This window comes from Bos grunniens, chromosome 7, assembly GCF_055505025.1.
Source record: "Bos grunniens cultivar Pamir isolate PY7600 chromosome 7, Bosgru_T2T1.0, whole genome shotgun sequence".
Classification (NCBI taxonomy): domain Eukaryota; kingdom Metazoa; phylum Chordata; class Mammalia; order Artiodactyla; family Bovidae; genus Bos; species Bos grunniens.
This window is the reverse complement of record NC_141171.1, coordinates 55215561-55237524: the sequence shown is the minus strand read 5'-3', so window position 1 is coordinate 55237524 and position 21964 is coordinate 55215561. Positions and strand designations below refer to the sequence as shown.

At 40.3% G+C, this 21964-nt stretch overlaps 1 protein-coding gene across 2 annotated transcripts in view; it reads right to left on the bottom strand.

Moving 5' to 3' along the window:
- Positions 1-21964, bottom strand: part of KCTD16 (potassium channel tetramerization domain containing 16) — a 325075-nt gene that overhangs the window by 301439 nt on the left and 1672 nt on the right. For both annotated transcript variants that reach the window (XM_086413656.1, XM_086413655.1), the window contains exon 2: positions 20569-21724. In XM_086413656.1, the coding sequence (XP_086269782.1) occupies positions 20569-21400 (832 nt within the window). In that variant the 5' untranslated portion in view covers positions 21401-21724. The remainder of the gene's footprint in view (positions 1-20568; positions 21725-21964) is intronic.

The window sequence follows — 21964 nt, the reverse complement described above, 5'->3', positions numbered from 1 at the left end:
CCAGCATCAGAGTCTTTTCCAATGAGTCAACTCTTCACATGAGGTGGCCAAAGTATTGGAGTTTCAGCTTCAGCATCAGTCCTTCCAATGAACACCCAGGACTGATCTCCTTTAGAATGGACTGGTTGGATCTCCTTGCAGTCCAAGGGACTCTCAAGAGTCTTCTCCAACACCACAGTTCAAAAGCATCAATTCTTCGGTGCTCAGCTTTCTTCACAATCCAATTCTCACACCCATACATGACCACTGGAAAAACCATAGCCTTGACTAGATGGACCTTTGTTTGCAAAGTAATATCTCTGCTTTTGAATATGCTATCTAGGTTGGTCATAACTTTCCTTCCAAGGAGTAAGTTGGTGCTTAATAAATCTATGCTGGTGAATGAATGATTTGATAGGCAAATGACACAAAGCATCTGACATGCCTCAGCCCCTTTTAATTAACCATGGGATAGAGGTCGGGCAACATATCACACATAAGCCATTGTGTATATCATGTGGGTAAGAGAGATGAGTCTTGCAAGCCAGATTAAAATTACAGTACTGACGCCTCCTAGGTTTGGAATCTTTGACTTATTTACTAATTCTTGGCCTCAATTTTTCTTTCTAAAATGAAGGACACAGAGTTGCTACGAAGTTGAAATAATTTGCTTTCAGTACCAATACAGATGATCTTTGAATTCTCTCAAGTCCTCTCTTCCAATAGTCACATTTTCCACCCTCCCTCAGCCAGTCTCTTCCAGGGCCAAACCCTGAATTACGTCATTATTAATTGTTCAATTTCAAACATCTTACCATCTTCTCCTAGCTTTCCAGCTTGTTTTCTCCAATACAAGATTCTAACAACCTTTGACTCCACAGGGACCATCGGTGCATTGATCCTACATCTTTTTATTGTCCTTCATCTCTCTCATGTCCTTGCTGCACTTCTTAGCAACTTAAATTCAATAGCCAATCATTTTAATAACTTTCTTGCTTACATTTTCAACTCTTTTTGCCTGCACCTTGCAAAACCTCACACTTGCTGGTTAGGATCAAATCTGGGTCTGCTCTTCACCTGCTCCTATACAGGTAGATGTGGCTGGAGAAAAATGCACAGCTATGCTGAATGATATCACTTTGAATTCACAGCCACTTGCTTCAAGTGAGTCTTTAATGCTGCCAGTCAATACTTCCCCCCTAGTTCATTCACTTTACCACAGCACTAAAGAACTATTTAAAACATCTCCTCACTCTTTAAACCTCACTTACTTCCTTCACCATCATCAGTATTCAGTTTATTTTATTGAGCAGACAGAAGCAATACAGAGAGAAATCAACAAGCTCCCACCAAAGCATTCCAACTGTGTCTGTACCCAAATGCTCCAGTACTATTTGCTTTATATATATATATATATATATATATATATATATTTTCACACACACACATACATATATACTTATACATATATATACACACACATAAATGTGATTGTATGTACCTATACTATTTTGATATCTATTATATATCTAGTCTGTATTCATACATCTTGTTACTAGAAATGGCAACCTACTCCAGTATTCTTGCCTGGAAAATTCCATGGATGGAGGAGCCTGGTAGGTTACAGTCCATGGGGTTGCAAAGAGTCGGACACAACTGAGCAACTTCACTTGCAAGCTCAAAACAAAGAATAAACTCTATATGCTCTCAATTTTATTCTGTCTCACTTTTCCAAGGATATCACTCCAACTGTTTCTCCTCTCTCTCCTGTATTGTTTAATTTTCCCTAACTCCTGAATCCTTCCTACATGAATGCTAAGCCGCTTCAGTAGTGTCCAACTTTTTGAACCCCATTGACTGCAACCTGCCAGGCTCCTCTGTCCATGTGATTCTAGAGGCAAGAATACTGGAGTGGGTTAGACATGCCTTCCCCCAGGGGGTCTTCCCAACCCAGGGATCGAACCCATGTCTCTTACATATTCTGCATTGGCAGGTGGTTCTTTACCACTAGTACCACTGGGAAGCCCTGAATTCTTCCTGTGTGTGTGCTCAGTCCCTTCAGTTGTGTCCAACTCTTTGCAACCCCATGGACTGTCTCCTGTCCATGGGATTCTCCAGGCAAGAACACTGGAGTGGGTAGCCATGCCCTCCTCCAGGAGATCTTCCCAATCCAGAAATCAAACCCGTATCTCCTGCTTCTCCTGCATTGCAGGCAGATTCTTTACCCCTGAGCCACCAGGGAAGTCCCAATTCCTTCCTACCAGCATACAAATATACTTCTTCTTCTACCATATTAAAAAAAAAAATTATCTCATTTTCTGTTCTACCATCTAATTTCTGTATTTCATCTTATAGAAGAGATCTGTTACTCTAGCAACAAACCAGTATATATTAGCAATTAAGAAGGATTTACAATCTTAGGAGTCAAACAGACTTGACCAGAGTCTGAATCTTAATTTTATTATTTACTAGCTGTGAACTTGGGTAAGGAGCTCCCAAGGTCTCAGTTTTCTTATCTGTAAGAAAAAATAATCCTCAGCTCCTAAGGTTATTCCAAAGAGAGAGCACTGTCACATCTCTAAAGCACTTATCATAGTGTCCGCCATATGATTTGTGCTCAGTCAGGGACATCTATAATTTTAGAGCTCAGTTAAATGAAGAAAAGCAAAAACCAAAAGAAATGGAGGATAGCGAGAGGCTATACGTCACTATATCTAAGGTTTCAGGATTTTCACCAAGATTCAGAAGGAAAAGGGGTTGTGAGGTCGACTGGTTTTAACATCAAGAATCAATTTTTCTTTTTACTTTTTGTTTCTAACTTTGTTGTTATATATGTCTAGACCTCTAAGGTAATAGAAAACTGCTAGTAACATAAAGTGGCTATACCAATATTATAGTCTTAAAGAACTCGCCTCAAATTCAAAACTAGTAGAGCCGGTAAAAGAAGAGCTCAATTTCAGTATACTTCATGATTTAAACAGAGTTTCAGGTTAGTCAGAGGTTCACGCTTAAATTTACCTTTTATCTGGAGATGAAGAATGCCTGTCAGAGCATCCGGATTCACCTTCTATTGGACTAACTCACTCATCTCGATTTGCTACAGATTCAAGAACCAGAACTTACATATATGTCTTTGTATTTTCTTTAATTTTTAAAGACACATGCTTATTTATTTATTTAGCTTAGGTATTTGGTGGCATGGAGGAAGACAAGGATAAACCTCTTCTATTCCATTTCAAATGTTTTTTGACTTCTTTTTAGTACTATGAAATCTTGTGCCTTTTCATATCTGTGGTACCTAAGAAATCAAAATCTTAAAAATAATGCTGTGTAGGAGTCCTTGGGAGAAGAGATCGTATCCCAGGAGTTTTGTGTGGGTAACTGAGGACAGATTTGCAGATTTCAGCTCAATCTGGTTTAATTTTTTTTAAGCTGTATCATAGGAAAATCGTGTTCATAAGGCTTGAAATTTAAAGGAGAGAGAAGAAGGGAAATCAGTCCTGTCCAGCACCTTCTGCCACCCCACCCTCTGGTGGAGGCTGTATGTGGGCTTCTCACTTAATCTTGAGATTCGGTCCCCTTGAAGAGTTGCTTTTGACAGTTCAAAAAAGATAGGACTGCCATCTGGTATTTCAGTGGCATCGCATGACAGTTAAGAGTGCAGGAATTGGGGTCAGGGCAGCTGGGATTTGAAATCTTGCTCGCAGCAATTATGAGATCACTGTGATTTGGGTCTGTGGGGTAGGGAGAATTACTGTTAAGTCCCATCACCCACCCTTGATCTCCATCGGTCCACCTTCACCTTCATTCTTGATATGAGTGAATGAATTCTGCTTGAACTTCATACTACTAGGCTTTTCCCATATAGAAATTTTGAAGCAGCCACTAGCAGTGACCTGGAGCAAGTCAAACCTCTCTAAGCCTCAATTTTTTATTGTAGAGGTTTCATGAGGATCACATGAGGAACACTTGACAAGATACCTGACATCAAGTTCAGGTATAAAAGATAGCTATGATTATGCTTAGCAACTCAGAATTTAAATATATGCCACTGCATACCTATATTTTATTTCTTTCTGCTCAGGAGGACTTCAGCAGCAAATTAAGACAGCAATTATTTGATTACATTGCATCTGGTTGTTTGGAAGAAAACTTGTTTTCCCATAAAAGGAAGCAAATTACCAAGGCAAATCACAGACTACATAAACAATATGAAAATACAGCTATGATAAAAAGAAAGTGTTCCTGCTGTTTTTATATGGAAGAATATCGCTGGTATGAGGGATTGTTTGCAAACACTCCCAAAATAGATTTTTTTTGTTTACAATTAATTTTTCAAGTTAGGATGGAAAGCACTATCTCAGCCAGAGATTTTACCATGGTCCCTTAAGTTCTTTGGAGGATATATACATTAATAAAATAACATACTAACCTCAGGTTTTATTCACAATATATAAAACAATTCCAGACTACTAGGTGAAAGCATATAAAGCCAGTTGTAATGACCATTTTCCATGCTTTCAATAGTAATAACTCCCACTGCTTATGTTGTACAAAAAAATAAAATGGATAATTAAGGTAACCTTCTCTGTACTGTAACAAATTAAGAGGTAAAATTAATTTACTTTTGTTCTTTACCTTTTTTAATAACTGCCTTTCTCCAATCCATCCTTCATTTAGACTTGCCCTGAGAACTAAACATAAGTCAATGAAAATTTAAAAAGTAGAAAGGAGGAACTTCCCTCATGGCCCAGTGATTGACAATCCACCTTCCAGTGCAGGGGATGCAGGTTCAATCCCTGGTTGGGGTACTAAGATCCCACATGCCTTGGGGCAACTAAGCCCATGCACCACAAGTACTGAAGCCCACGCAGCCTTAGAGCCCATGCTCCGCAACAAGAAAAGCCCACTCACCACAACTAGAGAAAGCCCGTGTGCAGCAACAAAGATCCGGCTCAGCCAAAATTAAATAAGTAAACTTTTGGAAAAAACAAATAAAAAGCAGAAAAGAATACACAGCTAATAAACCTGACCAAAAAGGTAAAAAGCTAATTTTTCAATAGATAAAAAATTCACCATATGTTTAGAATGTCCAAGTTAGAGTTTTCAAACAGCTACACTGACCCCTTGATGCTGTGCTCAGTCACTCAGTCATGTTTGACTCTTTGTGACCCCATGGACTGTAGCCCGCCAGGCTCCTCTGTCCATGGAATTTTCCAGACAAGAATACTAGAGTAGGTTGTCATTTCCTAATCTAGGGGATCTTTCCCAACCAGGGATCCAATCCGTGTCTCTTACGTCTCCTGCATTGGCTGGCAGGCTCTTTCCCACTAGCACCCCGTGGGAAGCCCGTGCCTATACCTACACGTCTATCTATGGTGCTGCTGCTCAGTCGCTCAGTCGTGTCTGACTCTATGCGACCCCATGGACTGTAGCCCGCCAGGCTCCTCTGTCCATGGGATTCTCTGGGAAAGAATAATGGAGTAGGTTGCCATGTCCTCCTCCAGGGGAATCTTCCCAACCCAGGGATCGAACCCAGGTCTCCCACATTGCAAGTGGATTCTTTACCATCTGAGCTACCAGGGAAGCCCCATACCTATACCTAGACTTATCTCGTCAGTTGCTTTCACCATGAGAGATAATCCTACTATTATAATTTCACATGATAGGGCAGGAAGGACAGAGAAAAAATAAGTTAATGCCTCCTACACACCAGACACCGTGCTAGGGGCTATGGATACACAAGAACAGGACAAATAGAGTTCCTAGCTCCTGCCCCCATGAAGTTTACAGTTTACTGAGAAAAAAATTAACAAGTAAAGCAAGCAAATATTTACTCATGTGAACAGTGCTATGACAGAAACACAGAGCTGAATAGAGAATGAAGAGGAAGCCCTGGCTCCTCCAGCTGGGATGGTGACAGAAGGCCTTTCCAAGGAAAAATTATTAAAGCCTGACCCAGAAAGGCAAAAGGCAGAAAGAAGAGTTCACAAGTGCAATGTCTCAAGGTGGGAGACTGACCTGCCTATTATAAAAGCTGTCAAAAGGCCACGTGACTGTGCTGTATGTGGCCCAGGGCCTGCAGAAGCAGCAGGAGAGGTGAGCACACCAAGGGAACTTCAGGAATGTGTTATGGGTGTGTTTTTCCCTTTGTTAAGAAAATGGATAGCATTAGTCCAGAGGGAAACCAGTGAGAAGCAGCCTGATTTTTATTTGAGAACACGCAAGATCAGCTCCATCAGATCCATATTTTCTCAGTTTATTCTGAATCCAAGCATACCTATTCATAAGACGAACCAAAAGAGCCTAGAAACAAACTGAGACAAGCAAACAAGATGGCATGACCTTGGCTTAATCCTCACAGCACCACCATGAGAGAGGCTTCTGTGTTCCCCTTTTAGAGATGAGACGAATGTTCTGAAGGGTCAAGAGGTTAAGATACTCTCCCAAGGGTGCCCTGGTAGGAAGGAACAAAACTAAGATTTTCATCCAGATACATCTGATGCCGTTACTGTGCTAAATCATGTTTTCACTGTCATTCACAGGGTGCACATCCATGGTTAAAAGTAAGTATCAAGTAAAACTGGTATTATCATTCATCTCACATTTCATTCATTTTATATTTCACATTTTATATCATGAAATTTTCTTTTAAACTTTACATTTAATTTCTTTAAATTAACACTTTATTTGGAGAAGGCGATGGCACCCCACTCCAGTACTCTTGCCTGGAAAATCCCATAGACGGAGAAGCCTAATAGGCTGCAGTCCATGGGGTCGCTAAGAGTTGGACACGACTGAGCGACTTCCCTTTCACTTTTCACTTTCATGCATTGGAGAAGGAAATGGCAACCCACTCCAGTGTTCTTGCCTGGAGAATCCCAGGGACGGGGGAGCCTGGTGGGCTTCTGTCTATGGGGTCGCACAGAGTCGGACACGACTGAAGTGACTTAGCAGCAACACTTTATTTCTTTAAAATGTGGTATTTTAGGGAATTCCCTGGTGGTCCAGTGGTTAGGACCCCACAGTTGCATTACCAAGGCCCAAGTTCAATTTCTGTTTGGGGAACTCAGATCCCGCAAACAGTGTAGTCCTGCAAAAATAAAAATTAAAAATTAAAATGCGGTGTTATGAATTTATTGATCCCACAAATTCTTACCGAGCTCCTCCTGTGTGTTCAGCACTGGGGTAGTTACTGGAAAAGTTATGTGTGAGACTGACAAGGCAAATCAGTAATCCTTAAAGTTAAAATAATAATCATGACATCATTATAAAATCATTATAAAAGGAGACTATAGGTATAATTATAAAGTATGTTTAGAATTGATTACTGTTCATCTAAGGCTATCATCAGGCTTCTAATTTTGCACATATACTTTCACAAGACAAAGGTTTGATGGAAGGGAGAAATGAAGAGTTTAAAAACGAAGATATTGGCTCCTAATCAAAATTATTCATACTGGAAATGATGGAATTAACTAAATGAGAAATGGAGCAATGGCTAATGATTTTCAGATACTCCTAAGCCATCCTAGGATAGAATTTCTATGACTCTATCAGTCAGCTAGTATCTTAAAGTCAACAGATGCATTAGGATTTTAGCATTTTCTCCTCTAAGCATTAATATAAAATGTGGTTAAATTTCCTGACACCCCAAGTTAAAATTAGAAGTTTCCTCTCTACCCTTTTATCAATTTACACGTCTTTATTGCATGAGATTGAAATTGCCCATTAACTAGTTCAATCTCTTCTTAAACTACATGCTCCATGAGAACACTGATGACCAAATGCATCTCATTTATAGGTGAATCTCTGGAACTGCATGCATCCTCATGTGCATAGTAGGTGTTTGAAATATATTCTAGAAGGAATGTATAAGCCAACCATAAGATGTTTAGGAACCTAGCACACACAAAAGCAAAGGCTCAGCAAGGCCCCAGGGACTGGCATATACTCACACGACCAGAAGGTAGCAAACAGAATTCTGTACAAGCAACAGAGGCTAGATATAGAATCTACCAATTAAAGGAGGTCATTCTAAAATGCCATTTGCAGCAACATGAATGGACCTAGAGACTGTCATATTGAGTGAAGTAAGTCAGACTGAGAAGGAGAAATATCATATGACATCCCTTATATGTGGAATCTAAAAAGAAATGATACAAATGAACTTACTTAAAAGACAGAAAAAGACACAGATTTAGAGAGTAAGCTTATGGTTGTGGGGTGAGGGAAGGATGGGGGGAAGGGATAGTTAGAGAGTTTGGATGGACATGTACACACTGCTATATTTAAAATGGATAACCAAGGACTACTGTGTAGCATAGGGAACACTGCTTAATGCTATGTAGCAGCCTGGATGGGAGAGGAGTTTGGGAGAGAATGCATATGTATGGTTGAGTCCCTTTGCTGCTCACCTGAAACTATCACAACATTGTTCGTTTATCGGCTACACCCCAATACAAAATAAAAAGATTTTAAAAAATAAACAAAGGAGGTCATTCTAAGGAAGGGATGACACGATCTTGGTATAAAACTAAATTGTACTTCACATGACGCTTTGTTCTTTGTGCAGATGATGGAAGATTTCAAGGGCCTGCAGTTTCCAATCCATGAGGCCTGTGCACAATGTGAATCACTTCCCTGGCAGATTGTGGAGAAATACTAGAAAATCGTGAGCATAAGGAATTTGTGAATCAGGATTTCAATTCTTTGCATACAGATATGATATATGCTACCCCTCTCATCTGGACAGCCCTGCAAAAAACAAAAAGGTACTTTATATGAGACAAGTCTTCAGTAAGTGTGAAGCAATCAGATCTTTCCAAACAAACAAATATTTTACATTACTGAGCATCCAAGGACCTGAAAATGGCCTTTAAAATGCTGAACGTATCACACATTAGAACAGAGTCGTTAGAACTCCAGGCCACAAAAGTATTTAGAAAAGCCAAACAACACTGGTGGTTTTCTAAGGAGTGCTTTTTTATGCAAATAGGGATGAACATCATGCCATTTCATTGCAGCTTGACAAGATGTACACCTTCACACAGGCATCCCTCTGTTTAAAGAAAAAGATATTTCACCTAGTTGGCTAAAAAACAAACTAGTGCAAAGGGAATCCTATTTTCCATTTGCACTTCACTGTACATTTGCAAGTACGGGCCCATAGGAAAATTTCTCCACCTGACATTACTGAATGCTTAACCCTGTAAGAAATTGAGCCATAATGCCTGACCAGTGCTCGATGTGCTTCTCATTGTTGGCCAGCTCTTTTTCCGTCAAGGGCTCTGCAATATTTCCTCAAGTCTAGAGTATTCCCTTGGCTTTGATTTTATGCCTCTGCCACACTCTAACAGTCATATGCCCCATTTCCCCAATCCCCATCACTAGAATTTATCTGCTGTTCCATGGCTCCCTTTACAGAAAAATCACCATTACTAGAACCTGGCTCTCTTTTTCTCTATGTAACAGCCTAGCAGTGTCAATCCACAGTTCACAATATTGTCTAAAACAGAATATTCAGCAGCCCAAAAGTCTCGTAAGTGTGAAAGTGTTAGTCGCTCAGTCGTATAAAACTTTTTGTGACCCCATGAACAAAAAACTAGCCTGCCAGGCTCCTTTGTCCATGGAATTCTCCAGGCAAGAATACTGGAGTGGGTTGCCATTCCCTTCTCCAGGGGATATTCCCAACCCAGGGAATGAGCCCAGGTCTCCTGCATCTCAGGCAGATCTGAGCTACCAGATGTGCACCAGGTTATATATAAAGAATGGGTTGCCTCCTATTTTCACCCATGTAAGTAGTTCACAATCACATTATATCAGATACACTCAGAATAAAAAGTTGCTGTAAATGGGGATGGGTAACTGGGGCTTCCTAGGTGGCACTAGTGGTAAAAGAGCCCATCTGCCAATGCAGGAGATGTAAGAGATGCAGGTTGAATTCCTGGGGCAGGAAGATCCCCTGGAGAAGGAAATGGCAACCTATTACAGTATTCTTGCCTGGAGAATCCCATGGACAGAGGAGCCTGGAGGGCCACAGTCCATGGGGTCTCAAAGAGTCGGACACAACTGAAGTGGCTTGGCACACACACACAAATGGGGGTGTGGAAATTATCAGAACTTTCTGCTTCAGAATGGAATTGGTGAATACAAGTAGAAAAGTATGAGTTTCTTCACATGGGGCAGTTTTTGAATGGGTCACACTAGCAGACTCCAGAGTACTCTTGTTATTGTTCAGTACCTAAGTCGTGTCTGACTCTGCAACCCGTGGACTGCAGCACGCCAGGTTCCTCTGTCCTTCATGATCTCCCACTCTTTATTTCCTTTCAAAGTCACACAGCACAGCTACTCGGTGTGAAGCAAATGTCTTGTTTTCACTTCTGGAGCAATTTAAATGATCTTATTGTCAGGGGCATTACTCAGTAACCATTTTCTATCACCGTGAAGGAAAATTCTCTCTAGGCTGAGATTCCTAAAAGGTTATTCTAATCCTTCAATGATTGAATATATAATTTAAATTATATTCTTAATTTTAAATTCTACCATATATTCTCCTAGATTCTGAAAAACCACACATTGAAAATAAGGTGGGGAGAAAAGCCATTATTAATGACTTGCATTATGGAATAGCAAAGGGAAGAAAAGAGTTACTGGAATTGGAAGCTTTTTGAAGAGTTTATTTTTATGTTTATTCAGGTTCAATTAAAATCAGTAGCTTGAATTTCCTCTTTAAAAGTCACTTCTAGATGCTTTTGTTTGTTTTTTCTTTTTTTTAACATGCATAGAATCAACAGACTGGACAGAGTATCCAGGAAGACTATTAAAAAGAATCAGGTGAGTTATTTACAGGAAGGACCTGTATTTTGTCATTCTCAGAGGTCCTTGAAATTACTTACTAACATTTCCTTAGCATTGCCTGGGTGACAGGAGCTGTCATCAGCACTTTCTATATAGCAACCCATTCAATTCTCGTACCACACTGAGGCAAGTACCACTGTTACCGTCTCCATTTTCCAGGTGAGGAAACGAAAGCACAAAGTCAAGTGATTTGCCAGCGATCAAACAAGTAGGGATTCAAACTCAAACAGTCTGGGCTCCCACACCAAGGCTCTCAACCACCATTTCACGTTGCCTCTGCCTCTGATCACTAAGGAGCTAAGAATGGAGGGAGGGAGGAAGTAGAATCCCTTGGCAGTAAGAAGATTAAGAAGGCCAGCTAGTCATCCTCACAGCACACTTTGCATTCTAGCAGATGCCTCTCAATTTTGCAGCACTTTTCTGAATCCCAAGTCTCTCCTTGGGTTGTTCCTTAAACCCTGGCTCCACCCCAGCTTCAATTTGCTCCTGCTTGGGTGCATCAACTAAAAGGAAACCACAGGAGACTTCGCTGCTGGTAAGTGTTTTTCTCAGTTTCCTGGAGCTAGAATGTCTGTGCAGGTGCTAAGAGCTAGGCTAAGCACTTTACATACAAAATGGAATTCTCCCTGCAAGATGCCCTGCCCTTAGGACTCAGGGCAAGTCAGGAAATGCCATCATTACTACTAATCACACCAGAACAAGCACACCATCACTGCTCTCCAGTTCTTCTTTAAGAGATGATGTAATGGTAGATTCAAGACAGTGGCATGTATGACCATAAAAGTCTGCTCTGTGATGACCTAAAGGGGTGGGATGGGGAAGGGGTGGGATGAGGGAGGGGTGGGTGGGAGGGAGGTTCAAGAGGGAGGGGATATATGTATACTTACGGCTGATTCATGCTGTTGTACAGCAGAAACTAACAGAACATTGTAAAGCCAATAAAATATACATATTATATATATATTTATATTTATATACATCTATCACATAATAGATACATACCTAATCTATTTATATTTGTATTTATTTATATATATATATATATATATATATATATATAAGTATGTGCTCAGTCACTTCAGTAGTATCTGAATTGGCGACCAAGTGGACTGTAGCCTACCAGGCTCCTCTGTCCATGGGATTCTCCAGGCATGAATACTGGAGTAGGTTGCTGTGCCCTCCTCCAAGGGATGTGCAATGGGCGTTTGGTTTCCTTCTTCGAGAAATATTTATGAAGGGCCTACAGTTTTGCAGGTTTTTGGCCAGATGTATCACAAGGAATGTGACTGACAGTTCCTACCTTCACAGAACTTACTATCTAATGTTACAGAAACAGTTAAATAAGCAGGTATAATGCAGCATTATTTGTGTCATGGTAAAAGAAAATAGGGTCCTTTGGAGCAAATATAAGAGGTACCTAATCTAAATGTGGTGGGCTTGAAAAGCTTCCCATAAAAGGAACCTATAGATTTGGGACCTGAAGTATTTAATCAAAGCAGGTGGAGGCATAGTTCCAGGCAAAGGGAACATTACGTACAAAACTGAAGAAGCAAGTGTATAACAGCATTCAGGATCTGAGGTTAAAAATGCAAGGGATGGGAGGGCAACAGAAAAGGCAAGGGACAGAAGCAGAAGTCATGTCACGAACAGCTGTGATTCATATTAGGGAGTGACATGGTCAGACTCACACGTTAGACATCTCACCATATCTGCAGCAGGAAGAAAAGACCCAAAGGGGATCACACCAGACGTGGATGGGAAGGACAATTGCATTTTCTTTGTAATAGTCTAGAAAAGCAGTGGCATGTACCGGTGGCCTGGGCCAGCGTAGCATCAGTGGAAATGGGTAGAAATGGATGGATTTGAGGTGGATGACAGAAAAGAACCAATAGAAATTGGAGTTTGGAGAACTGGTAAGGGAGAAAGAAGAGCCACTCAGGCTTTATTCTTCCCTGGGGAACTGGGCAACTGATGAAACAATTTACTGAGATAAGGAACACACGGAGAGGTTTGGGAAACATATATAAGTTCCGTGGAGTTTCCACACAGTTGAGCAAATCCAAGAATGCAAAATTAGAATAGCCAGTAGGCAAACTTTCCCTGGCTATTCTAAAAATGATTCTCTTTCCCAGTCAACAGGAGCCTTCTTGGTAGGTTCACTGCAACCCTGATGGTAACTCAGCCTAGTGACAAGAACAGCAATGGAATACTAAGCAGTTCTAGGGCTTCCCTGGTGGCTCAGATGGTAAAGAATCTACCTGTAATACAAGACACCTGGGTTTGATCCCTAGGTTGGGAAGATCCCCTGGAAGAAGTCATGTCAACCCACTCCAGTATTCTTGCCTTGAGAATCCCCAGGGATGGAGGAGCCTGGTGGGTTACAGTCTATGGGGTTGCAAAGAGTCTGACATGACTGAGCGACTAAGCACAGCACAGGCAGTTCTTGGATGACTAGAAAGGAAAACACAGGCCTGCTATATCATCAGAATCAACTTGAACAATGGAGAGAATAGGTTCCAATTGTTATTTGCCTATATGACAATTATGAAAAAACTAACAATAAGAAGGTGTCCTTTCCTTGCATCCAAAACATATAGCATTTCAGTCTGCCAAAGCAAATTAAAAATGGACTTGCCAACAAACGAAACAACCAACAAAGAATTAATCTCCAAAATATACAAGCAGCTCATGCAGCTCAATACCAGAAAAACAAACGATCCAATCAAAAAGTGGGCCAAAGAACTAAACAGACATTTCTCCAAAGAATATATACAGATGGCTAAAAAAATACATGAAAAGATGCTCAACATCACTCATTATCAGAGAAAATGAAATCAAAACCACAATGAGGTACCATCTCACGCCGGTCAGAATGGCTGCCATCAAAAAGTCTACAAACAATATACACTGGAGAGGTTTTGGAGAAAAAGGAACTCTTGTACACTATTGGTGGGAATGCAAACTAGTACAGGGTGGAGATTCCTTTAAAAACTGGAAACAGAACTGCCATACAACTCAGCAACCCACTGCTGGGCATACACACCAAGGAAACCAGAATTGAAAGAGACACATGTACCCCGATGTTCACTGCAGCACTGTTTACAACAGCTAGGACATGGAAGCAACCTAGACGTCAGTTGGCAGACGAACGGATAAGGAAGTTGTGGTACATATACAGAATAGAATATTACTCAGCTATAAAAAAGAACACATTTGAGTCAGTTCTAATGAGATGGATGCTATTATACAAAGTGAAATAAGTCAGAAAGAGAAACACCAATATAGCATATTGACACATATACATGGAATTCAGAAAAATGGTAGCAGTGATCCTATATGCAAGACAGTAAAAAGACACAGATGTAAAGAACAGAATTTTGGACTGTGTAGGAGCAGCGAGGGTGGGATGATTTGAGAGAATAGCACTGAAACATATATATTACCATATGTAAACAAGAAGACCAGTGCAAGTTCGATGCATGAAGCAGGGCACACAAAGCCAGTGCTCTGGGACAACCCAGAGAGATGGGGTGAGGAGGGAAGTGGCAAGGGGTTTCAGAATAGGGGGACACATGTGCACACGTGGCTGATTCACGTCAATGTATGGCAAAAACCACCGAAAGGTTGTAAAGTAATTAGCTTCCAACTGAAATAAATAAATTAATTTTTAAAAAATAAATTAAAAAAGAAATCAAGATCCTAAATAAATAAAAATGGGCTTTCCAACACTTGTGAAGATTTCTTGCAAGAAATTCTGAACTTGAATCTGGCCACGCCTTAGAATCTGGTGTTTAGCTCTAACAAATTACAGAAAATGCAGGGGTAAGAAAAAATGTGTTACTGACATCACAGAGATCATAGAGATGGATGAGCAAAACCCAGAGTGCCGGACATTTGACATGACAAATAGCTTGGTTTCTTCAAACAAATAAACTGGAAGAAAAAAAGAAAGAAAGAAAGGAGAGAGAGAAAAAGTGTGAAGGGGGATAGGAGGAAGGAAGGGAGAAATAAAATGATTTAAGATTTTTGCCACTTTGTGGTAATGTCATATGCAATATTCTTTTTCTTTTATAGATAGCAATAAAAGATAATATGGAGGATAAGAATCCAGCTGCCAGTGCAGGGGACACAGGTTCGATCCCCTCTTCTGCAAAGACTCTACATGCCTCGAAACAACTAAGCCCATGAGCCACAATTACTGAAGTCCCCATGCCTAGAGTCGTGCTCTGCAACAAGAGAAGCCATTGCAATGAGAAGCCCAAACACCACAACTAGAGAGAAGCCCATGCACAGACACAGAGACCCAGCATATCCAAGAATAAATAAATTTTTAAAAGATAATGGACGTACCTCATTTGACTCTTGATTCAAGCAAGACAACTTTAAAAAAAATACTGTGAGAGAATCAAAGTTTGTATACCAACTAGATATCAGAAGATATCAAAGTACTATTTGTTTTGTATGTGATAATGTTACTGTGATGCATTTTAAAATTAATTTTAGTTTAGAAACATATAGTTTTTAATGGATGAGTGAAATGATTAATACCTGAAATTTGTTTCAAAATAATCCAGTGCAAACAGAAGAGAAAGTAGGTAGGGATATATATGAAACAAGATTAGTCTGGTAATAATCACTGTAAGTTTTGGAGCTGGGTGTTTCTACATTTGGGTGTTTGAAAATTTCCATACTGAAATGTTTTAGCTGACTTGCCAAGAAATGCAGGATTTGAGGAAAGCTAGAGCAAAGACCAAAGAAAAGAGCAACAGTCAGCTGTGATGCAGAGATTGAACATCACCTCTGCTTTCAGAAGAACTGTTTCTCGGCATGGAACCGGCACTCTCTCCTCTGTCCAGTCACCCCTCTCCATGGTTTGTGCTTGGAGGTGTTCCAAATGGAGCTCAGTGGCATTTTCTCTGTTTATAATTCCTCTGATAAGATCCAAATCTCTTCAGGCTGTCAGAATCATTTGGTCTTCTCTTTCTAACCATACACACACACACACACACACACACACACACATATGTTTTAACATATCAAGGAACTTGGGGGCAATCACAGAGTTCTCCCCCTTTTTCCTCACATACTGACATTTCTCTTGCTGCCAAATTCATTCAGGGAGGCCAGAGACTTAGGAAGAAACTACTCAAATCATCTCTCACAAGGAATCAGGCTCAGGTAATATATCCCGTTTAGCATGAAAGTGAAGACAAATGACATATTTTACTATGCAGAAGAAGGGGTCGACAGAGAATGAGATGATTGGATGGCATCACCAACTCAATGGACATGAGTGAGAAAACTTCAGGAGATAGTGAAGGACAGGGAAGTCCATGGAGTCTCAAAGAATCAGACATGACTTAGTGACTGAACAACAACTAACATGTTTACAGTACTATTACATTGAGCCCAATGGTCAGAGAACAGCATCTTAAAGAGACAAGAAAAAAACGATACCCACTGCCCCTGTCCTTTATCATCACCAGCCAATATCTCCCCAAGCAAGGTCTAGGCTGACTTCATGATGAAGCCTTATACTTAGATTATGTTATATATTTAAATTATAAATTGTAAAATAAGAAGGCACAGGCCTTAAGAACACTCCCTTTGGGATACAAAGTCACCTGATCAACAGCTATTAAAAGGTTTCTTATGGACAAAAACCTCTGAAAAAAGTATACCATGCCTTGAAAATATTGTAAATATCATGACAGGACAGAACTTTACTGACATCTTGATTGTGGCATAAAGAGAAAGAACTTGAAAGCAGGAATGACTAAAGCATGAGGAAAGAGGAGCATCTAAGATGGAAAAGACAGAAAAACATCACAGAAAGAGGACAGGTAGGTAAACACCAGACCTTCACGGTTTGGACTTTGCTGTTCTGTGTCTTCATTTTGAATGTGCCAACATCATATTTCTATGGACAATAAAAATTGAAGCTATCACTAGTAACTTTCAAGGAACAAGGAAAAAGAAAGCTAGAATTATTTCAAGATAGATGCTTTACTGCCTGTTTTCCTTTAAAAACTCACCCTTTTACAAGTTTTAAAATCAACACTGGGTAAGTTACTCACAATGGCTAGAACCACCATTTCTTCCTAATACAAGGTCATGCAGAATTCTAAGTAAGAAATCATTTCCTAATCTACTTTTCTCCAACACCCCCATCTCAATCAACCACCCTGAAGATATATACTATGTATACAAAGCAATTTAGAAACTTTGGTAGAAACAACCTTTTGAATGTAAGGAAACCAAGTAAAGAGAAAAAAGATTAAAATGCACTTCCAAGTAGTAATCTATTGAAAAGGCAATGAATCGATGTCTCTATCTATGATTCACAGAACTCGGTTTATGTTTTTGGATGCAATTCTATTAGAGGCAAATGCCTTTGAATCTGAATGCTTTCAGGAATTTGTCTAAAGTAACTCACTCATAGGAATAAGATTAAGGAAATGTACATAATCTTCTCCAATGAAGAACAACTTTCCCTCTCACTAGGGCATTGGAAGAGGGCTCTAAATAAGAGGTTCATTTACTTCCATACACCTGTGATTTTGTTCCTAAGTGGTGTGAATGGCTATTGATTCAATATCAGGACTTGTCTTCCAAATTACTTAACTCATTCCATCTGGAGGTGAGTCAAGACGTCATCCTCTGATGTTTATGATATTGCCTTCCATACAATACTTGGAAAGAAAACAGAGGTAATTGTTTACCTAGTTGGATGAGAAAGAGGGGAAAATATCTTCTTGTTGTTTTAAATTAAAACAATTAAAATACTTTGTGAGGCAATCCTAGGACAGACATTTCTATGTTCTTATACCACTCACATTTTCTTGCTTGCTGCTAAGTGAATCATAATCCATAGTATCTCACATATTGTATTTTGGTGTATCAGCAGTGTAAACAAACACATTTTTTGCCACCCTGTTGAACACACACAAACACCTGTTGACTTTTTTTCTAGTTTTATATTAAACAGTCAAAACTACTTGATATTGATCATCAATTCTAGGTCTACATGAAGACTGAATGAGGCAAGAATCTAACCTGTTAATAACTGACAGATCTCCCTGGAAAATCTAGAAGAAAATTAAGCAAACAGAGGAAGAAGAGGTCTCTCCCCATGACTATCAACCACCATATACAATGTATTAATTTCTTGCTGTTCATTTTTACTGTGATATGGATCCAGGCAAAGTGATTCTGCATTATCCCTTGGTTATTAGAAAAGTCTGATTTCTTGGAGTTCATTCCTTGGAACTAGGAAGTTTGTCACCACATGTCTATATCTTTATCTACAGATATTTTTATAACCTAGGAGGAAGTTGGGATCCCCTATAAGGAACAACTTTGCTGTTGGTTGGCTGTTTTTTTTTAAAAATGGGGGAAGTGCTCCCTGAGACACATACTGCTCTTCAGACCACTGCCCTTCAAAACCTGGATGGCAGGCAGGTGGTGGTTTCTGGGCTCCATGCCCTCTGCAATGCATGCAGTGGCTCAGGGTTGGCGATTGGTCAATTGGCAGGGCTTGGGGCATCTTTGCATACAGGCAATTCCCTGCTTTAGAGCACCTCCCAGAGTTTTGGCCCATTAACCCAAGCACAACAGCTTGATGAATTAATGCTTATAGAGGCACAGTTGGCAGCTTCTAATTAAATAATTATGGCTAAGCAGCTGCACGGAAGCTGTCATGCACCCTAGAAAGCCAGCTGTCAGCTTTATTGATCCTGAGACTGAGGAAGAGTTAACACTTAGCTCTGGTTGTTGGGTACAAAGAGCAAGTATATCATATGCAGTATATGTGCTGTGCAATATGAAGGTGTTGCATATTTGTGCTAGTCTGAGCCACCTGCTCCTTGGCATCCTCTCAGCAATCCAACAAAAAAAAGAAGTGATCATATGATTAGAGAACAGAGTCTGTCTGGAGCAATCTACAGAGGGCTTACTATTATACAGATGAGGCCTTGATAAACACAGAAATGTCACTGAGCTAGCAGACAACTCAGGCTCTAAGTCTCATTTAGATGAGCAAGTGATTGGAATCAAGTGTGGTCTTTTTGAGGGGGTATGACTGATATGTTTTCTTCTGTTTGACTAAAGTTTCCTAAGAGGCCATTTTCAAATATTAGAAATTGGGGAACAAGGTAAATATCACAAACCTAGATTTAAATTCAACGATGCATTTTTTTTTCCAAGTTAGAAGATGTCTGTTCTACAGAATCATAGATAATGTCATATTCCTTTATAGAAAGCTAAAAAGCTAAAGCTTTATCTCTACGCTAATGGAAAACTCACCAGAAGAAAGAAAGCAGAATCTGGCCACTAAGCCCCAACACAGAGGAAGGTATAGATTATAGATAAAAGCCATAGATAGGGGTATTGAACCAAATAATGCTTGTTACAGAACATCAGAATGCAACTGAACTGCTAGCTGATTCTTTTCTCCGCAGGCTGTTCTTTCTATACAATCTATGTGTTTTCACTTCTAAAAACCAAATCTGTGATAACCCAGTACAGAGCAACTCGGCTTCCCACAGGCCTTGTCACCAAGGCTCCCAACATCATCTCCAGAGGAATAAACACAACTGTAGGCAAAACTCAGTCCAACAGATTCAGTCACACCTGAATGTACAGAGACATTTAGATATTTTAATCCTCAAAATTTATGGATTTGCCTTAAAATAAGAATAGAGAAAAATTGGAAACATATTTCTCATGGAATTCACTTCACCCAGCTCCCAGACCTGTTGAAAATCAGCAGTTCATCAAGCACTGAACTTTACAGACTAATTGCTTTCCTCCCAGAGATCAATGGCTTATGGTTAATTTAGAGTAATTCTTAAAAGAAGGCATTCTGTACAGTAAATTGTCATTTAAACAACTGGACTGACTCTAAGAAACTCTTACTATAAAGACTTCAGTGCAATTGTTTCCTTTCTTTTTTTCTCTTCTGGTTTCCTTTTATGCCAGTGATTATACCACCTCAGTTGTCTGAAGCTGACTGTGTGTGATTGACAATTCTCAAGGATTCATTCCTTTTGGGTGAATCCTAAATGCAGCTCGGCTTAATTAAGTCTGCAGTGCAACTCAAATCTCAGTACAAATTGCTAAGGAATCAAATCACAAATTCGTGAAAGCCTAGGCAGGCAAATTTCAGACTTGGGGTCGGGGGGAAGGGGTCTTTCATCAGTCTGTACTGCCATCTAGCCAAGATCACGTCATTCAGTGCAACATCCATTTTGCTTTCAACATTCCTGATGAAAGCTGTCTTCAGAAACCAGCTTAATAGACCCCAAAGTTCAGATAAGACAACAGTCAGCAGCACTTCAGCCACTCTGAGTCTACTGAACTCCCATGACCCAACAGCCAAGTTCTCATCATTGCCTTATCTTCACAGTTCAATATCCGACAGACACACATGTCTATTTTCATTCCACATATTACCTATACCAATATCATTTGTATACTGTGATTTTTGAGGCCTTTAAATATTCTGTGAGTTGATTGGGAAAACAAAAGTTACCTTAGGTGAAACATGAAAGCTGATTATAACCCCTAGCTATACCTCAAGAGTTAAAAAAATAAAATAAAAATCCCCAAACAGCATTTAAACAACAACACGTTCCTTAGACATAGACTGAACGTGCAGACCATATATACATATATATCTGTTAAACAAATCCATACACATGAAAAACAACAAGAACGCTCTGTACTTACGGTAGAAGACGTACTCAGTGTAGCTTGACCAGATCTTGTCATCTGTATACTGGTTGACGAAAGATGCTGTTACTGAGGAGTTACAGGCCACCATGTGGAATCCACATTCTGACAACATATCAAAAGCCCTTTCCAGATGCCTGAATTTGAGATAAAATCTGGATGTGTATCTTTCTGGGGCTCGGTCAGGGTCTCTGCTCTCATTCAAAGTCTCTCCAAAGACCTCCTTCGCCAAGGAAATCCTTCCACAAACCAAAATCCGGGGAACTCTCCGAAACTTGGCATCTGCCTGCCCCTCTCTGCCCATGGTGCAGGACCCCCTGTAACCCACAGTAATAAAACCCCACTTGCGGTCAGCAGGGAGCAGCGAGGAAGGGGGGCAGATTCTCGTGTCACTTCCTTGGGAGGCATCTTCAAAGTCACTGTGGCAGAATTCATCTGGGCTTTGCTTGATTTCATCAGGGGTCAGGAGTTTGACCAAGTCTGGGAGCTGGAAGTACTCTGCTTCTCTTTTCAGTCTTCCCCTTTCTGGAAAGTGATCAGGCAGGACCACCTGCCTGTCCCTGAGATAGTCCAGAATATAACGGAACAAGAATCCATCTCTGTCAATGAAAAACCTTCCCTTGGAGTCCTTGGCTAGGTCGTTAGCTGTGTCTCTCTTTGGGGAAAACATTTTCCACAGGAGGGAATGAGGGATGCTTATTAATGTGGAATGGCGAGTGAAATAAACTTGACCCCCAACATTCAGCTCCACGACCTCGGGGAAGGAGTTGGGAACTGCAGCCCCTTGTTCTCGAGAATAATAACGACTACAGTTGCCACTCAGAGCCATGGTCCCTTTCTTCTTTTTCTTCTCCTATTTTGATGTGAAGGAGCGACCCAATGGAGTCACAGCCTGATCCTTTGCAGCAACTTACAAGGGAGGGAGAGGATGATAACTTGTTAAAAACAACCTCTTCTTACCCCAGTTTTTTTTTTCCCCCAACAAAGCAAAATTTGAAAGAGTCCACAGGTGAAGTGATGCTACAGAAGTAGTTTAAACCCTGGCGGGTGGTGAGCTATGACTTCATGGAATATAATCAACTCATCTGCATCCAGTTTTCCCCCAAGCTCAGTAGGCAAGGCCAGTCAGGTCTCCAGTTACTGAGAGGTCTGTCTGCAGGAAAAGAGAGAAAATTATTTCCTCAAACACAGCATGAGTCAGAAAAAAAGAGACTGCTGGAGAGAGGAGAGGGAGGTAGAAGGAGGGAGGGAAACCGAAAGGGAGGGAGGGAGAGATTATTTTACATAAGCAGCCCTGGAATTACTGATTTCAGCCATTCTTCAACTAAATCGTAGCTTCTTTCAAGGTATTTCGTGTCTACATATTTATCTATATCCCTCTGTCTCCAGCATT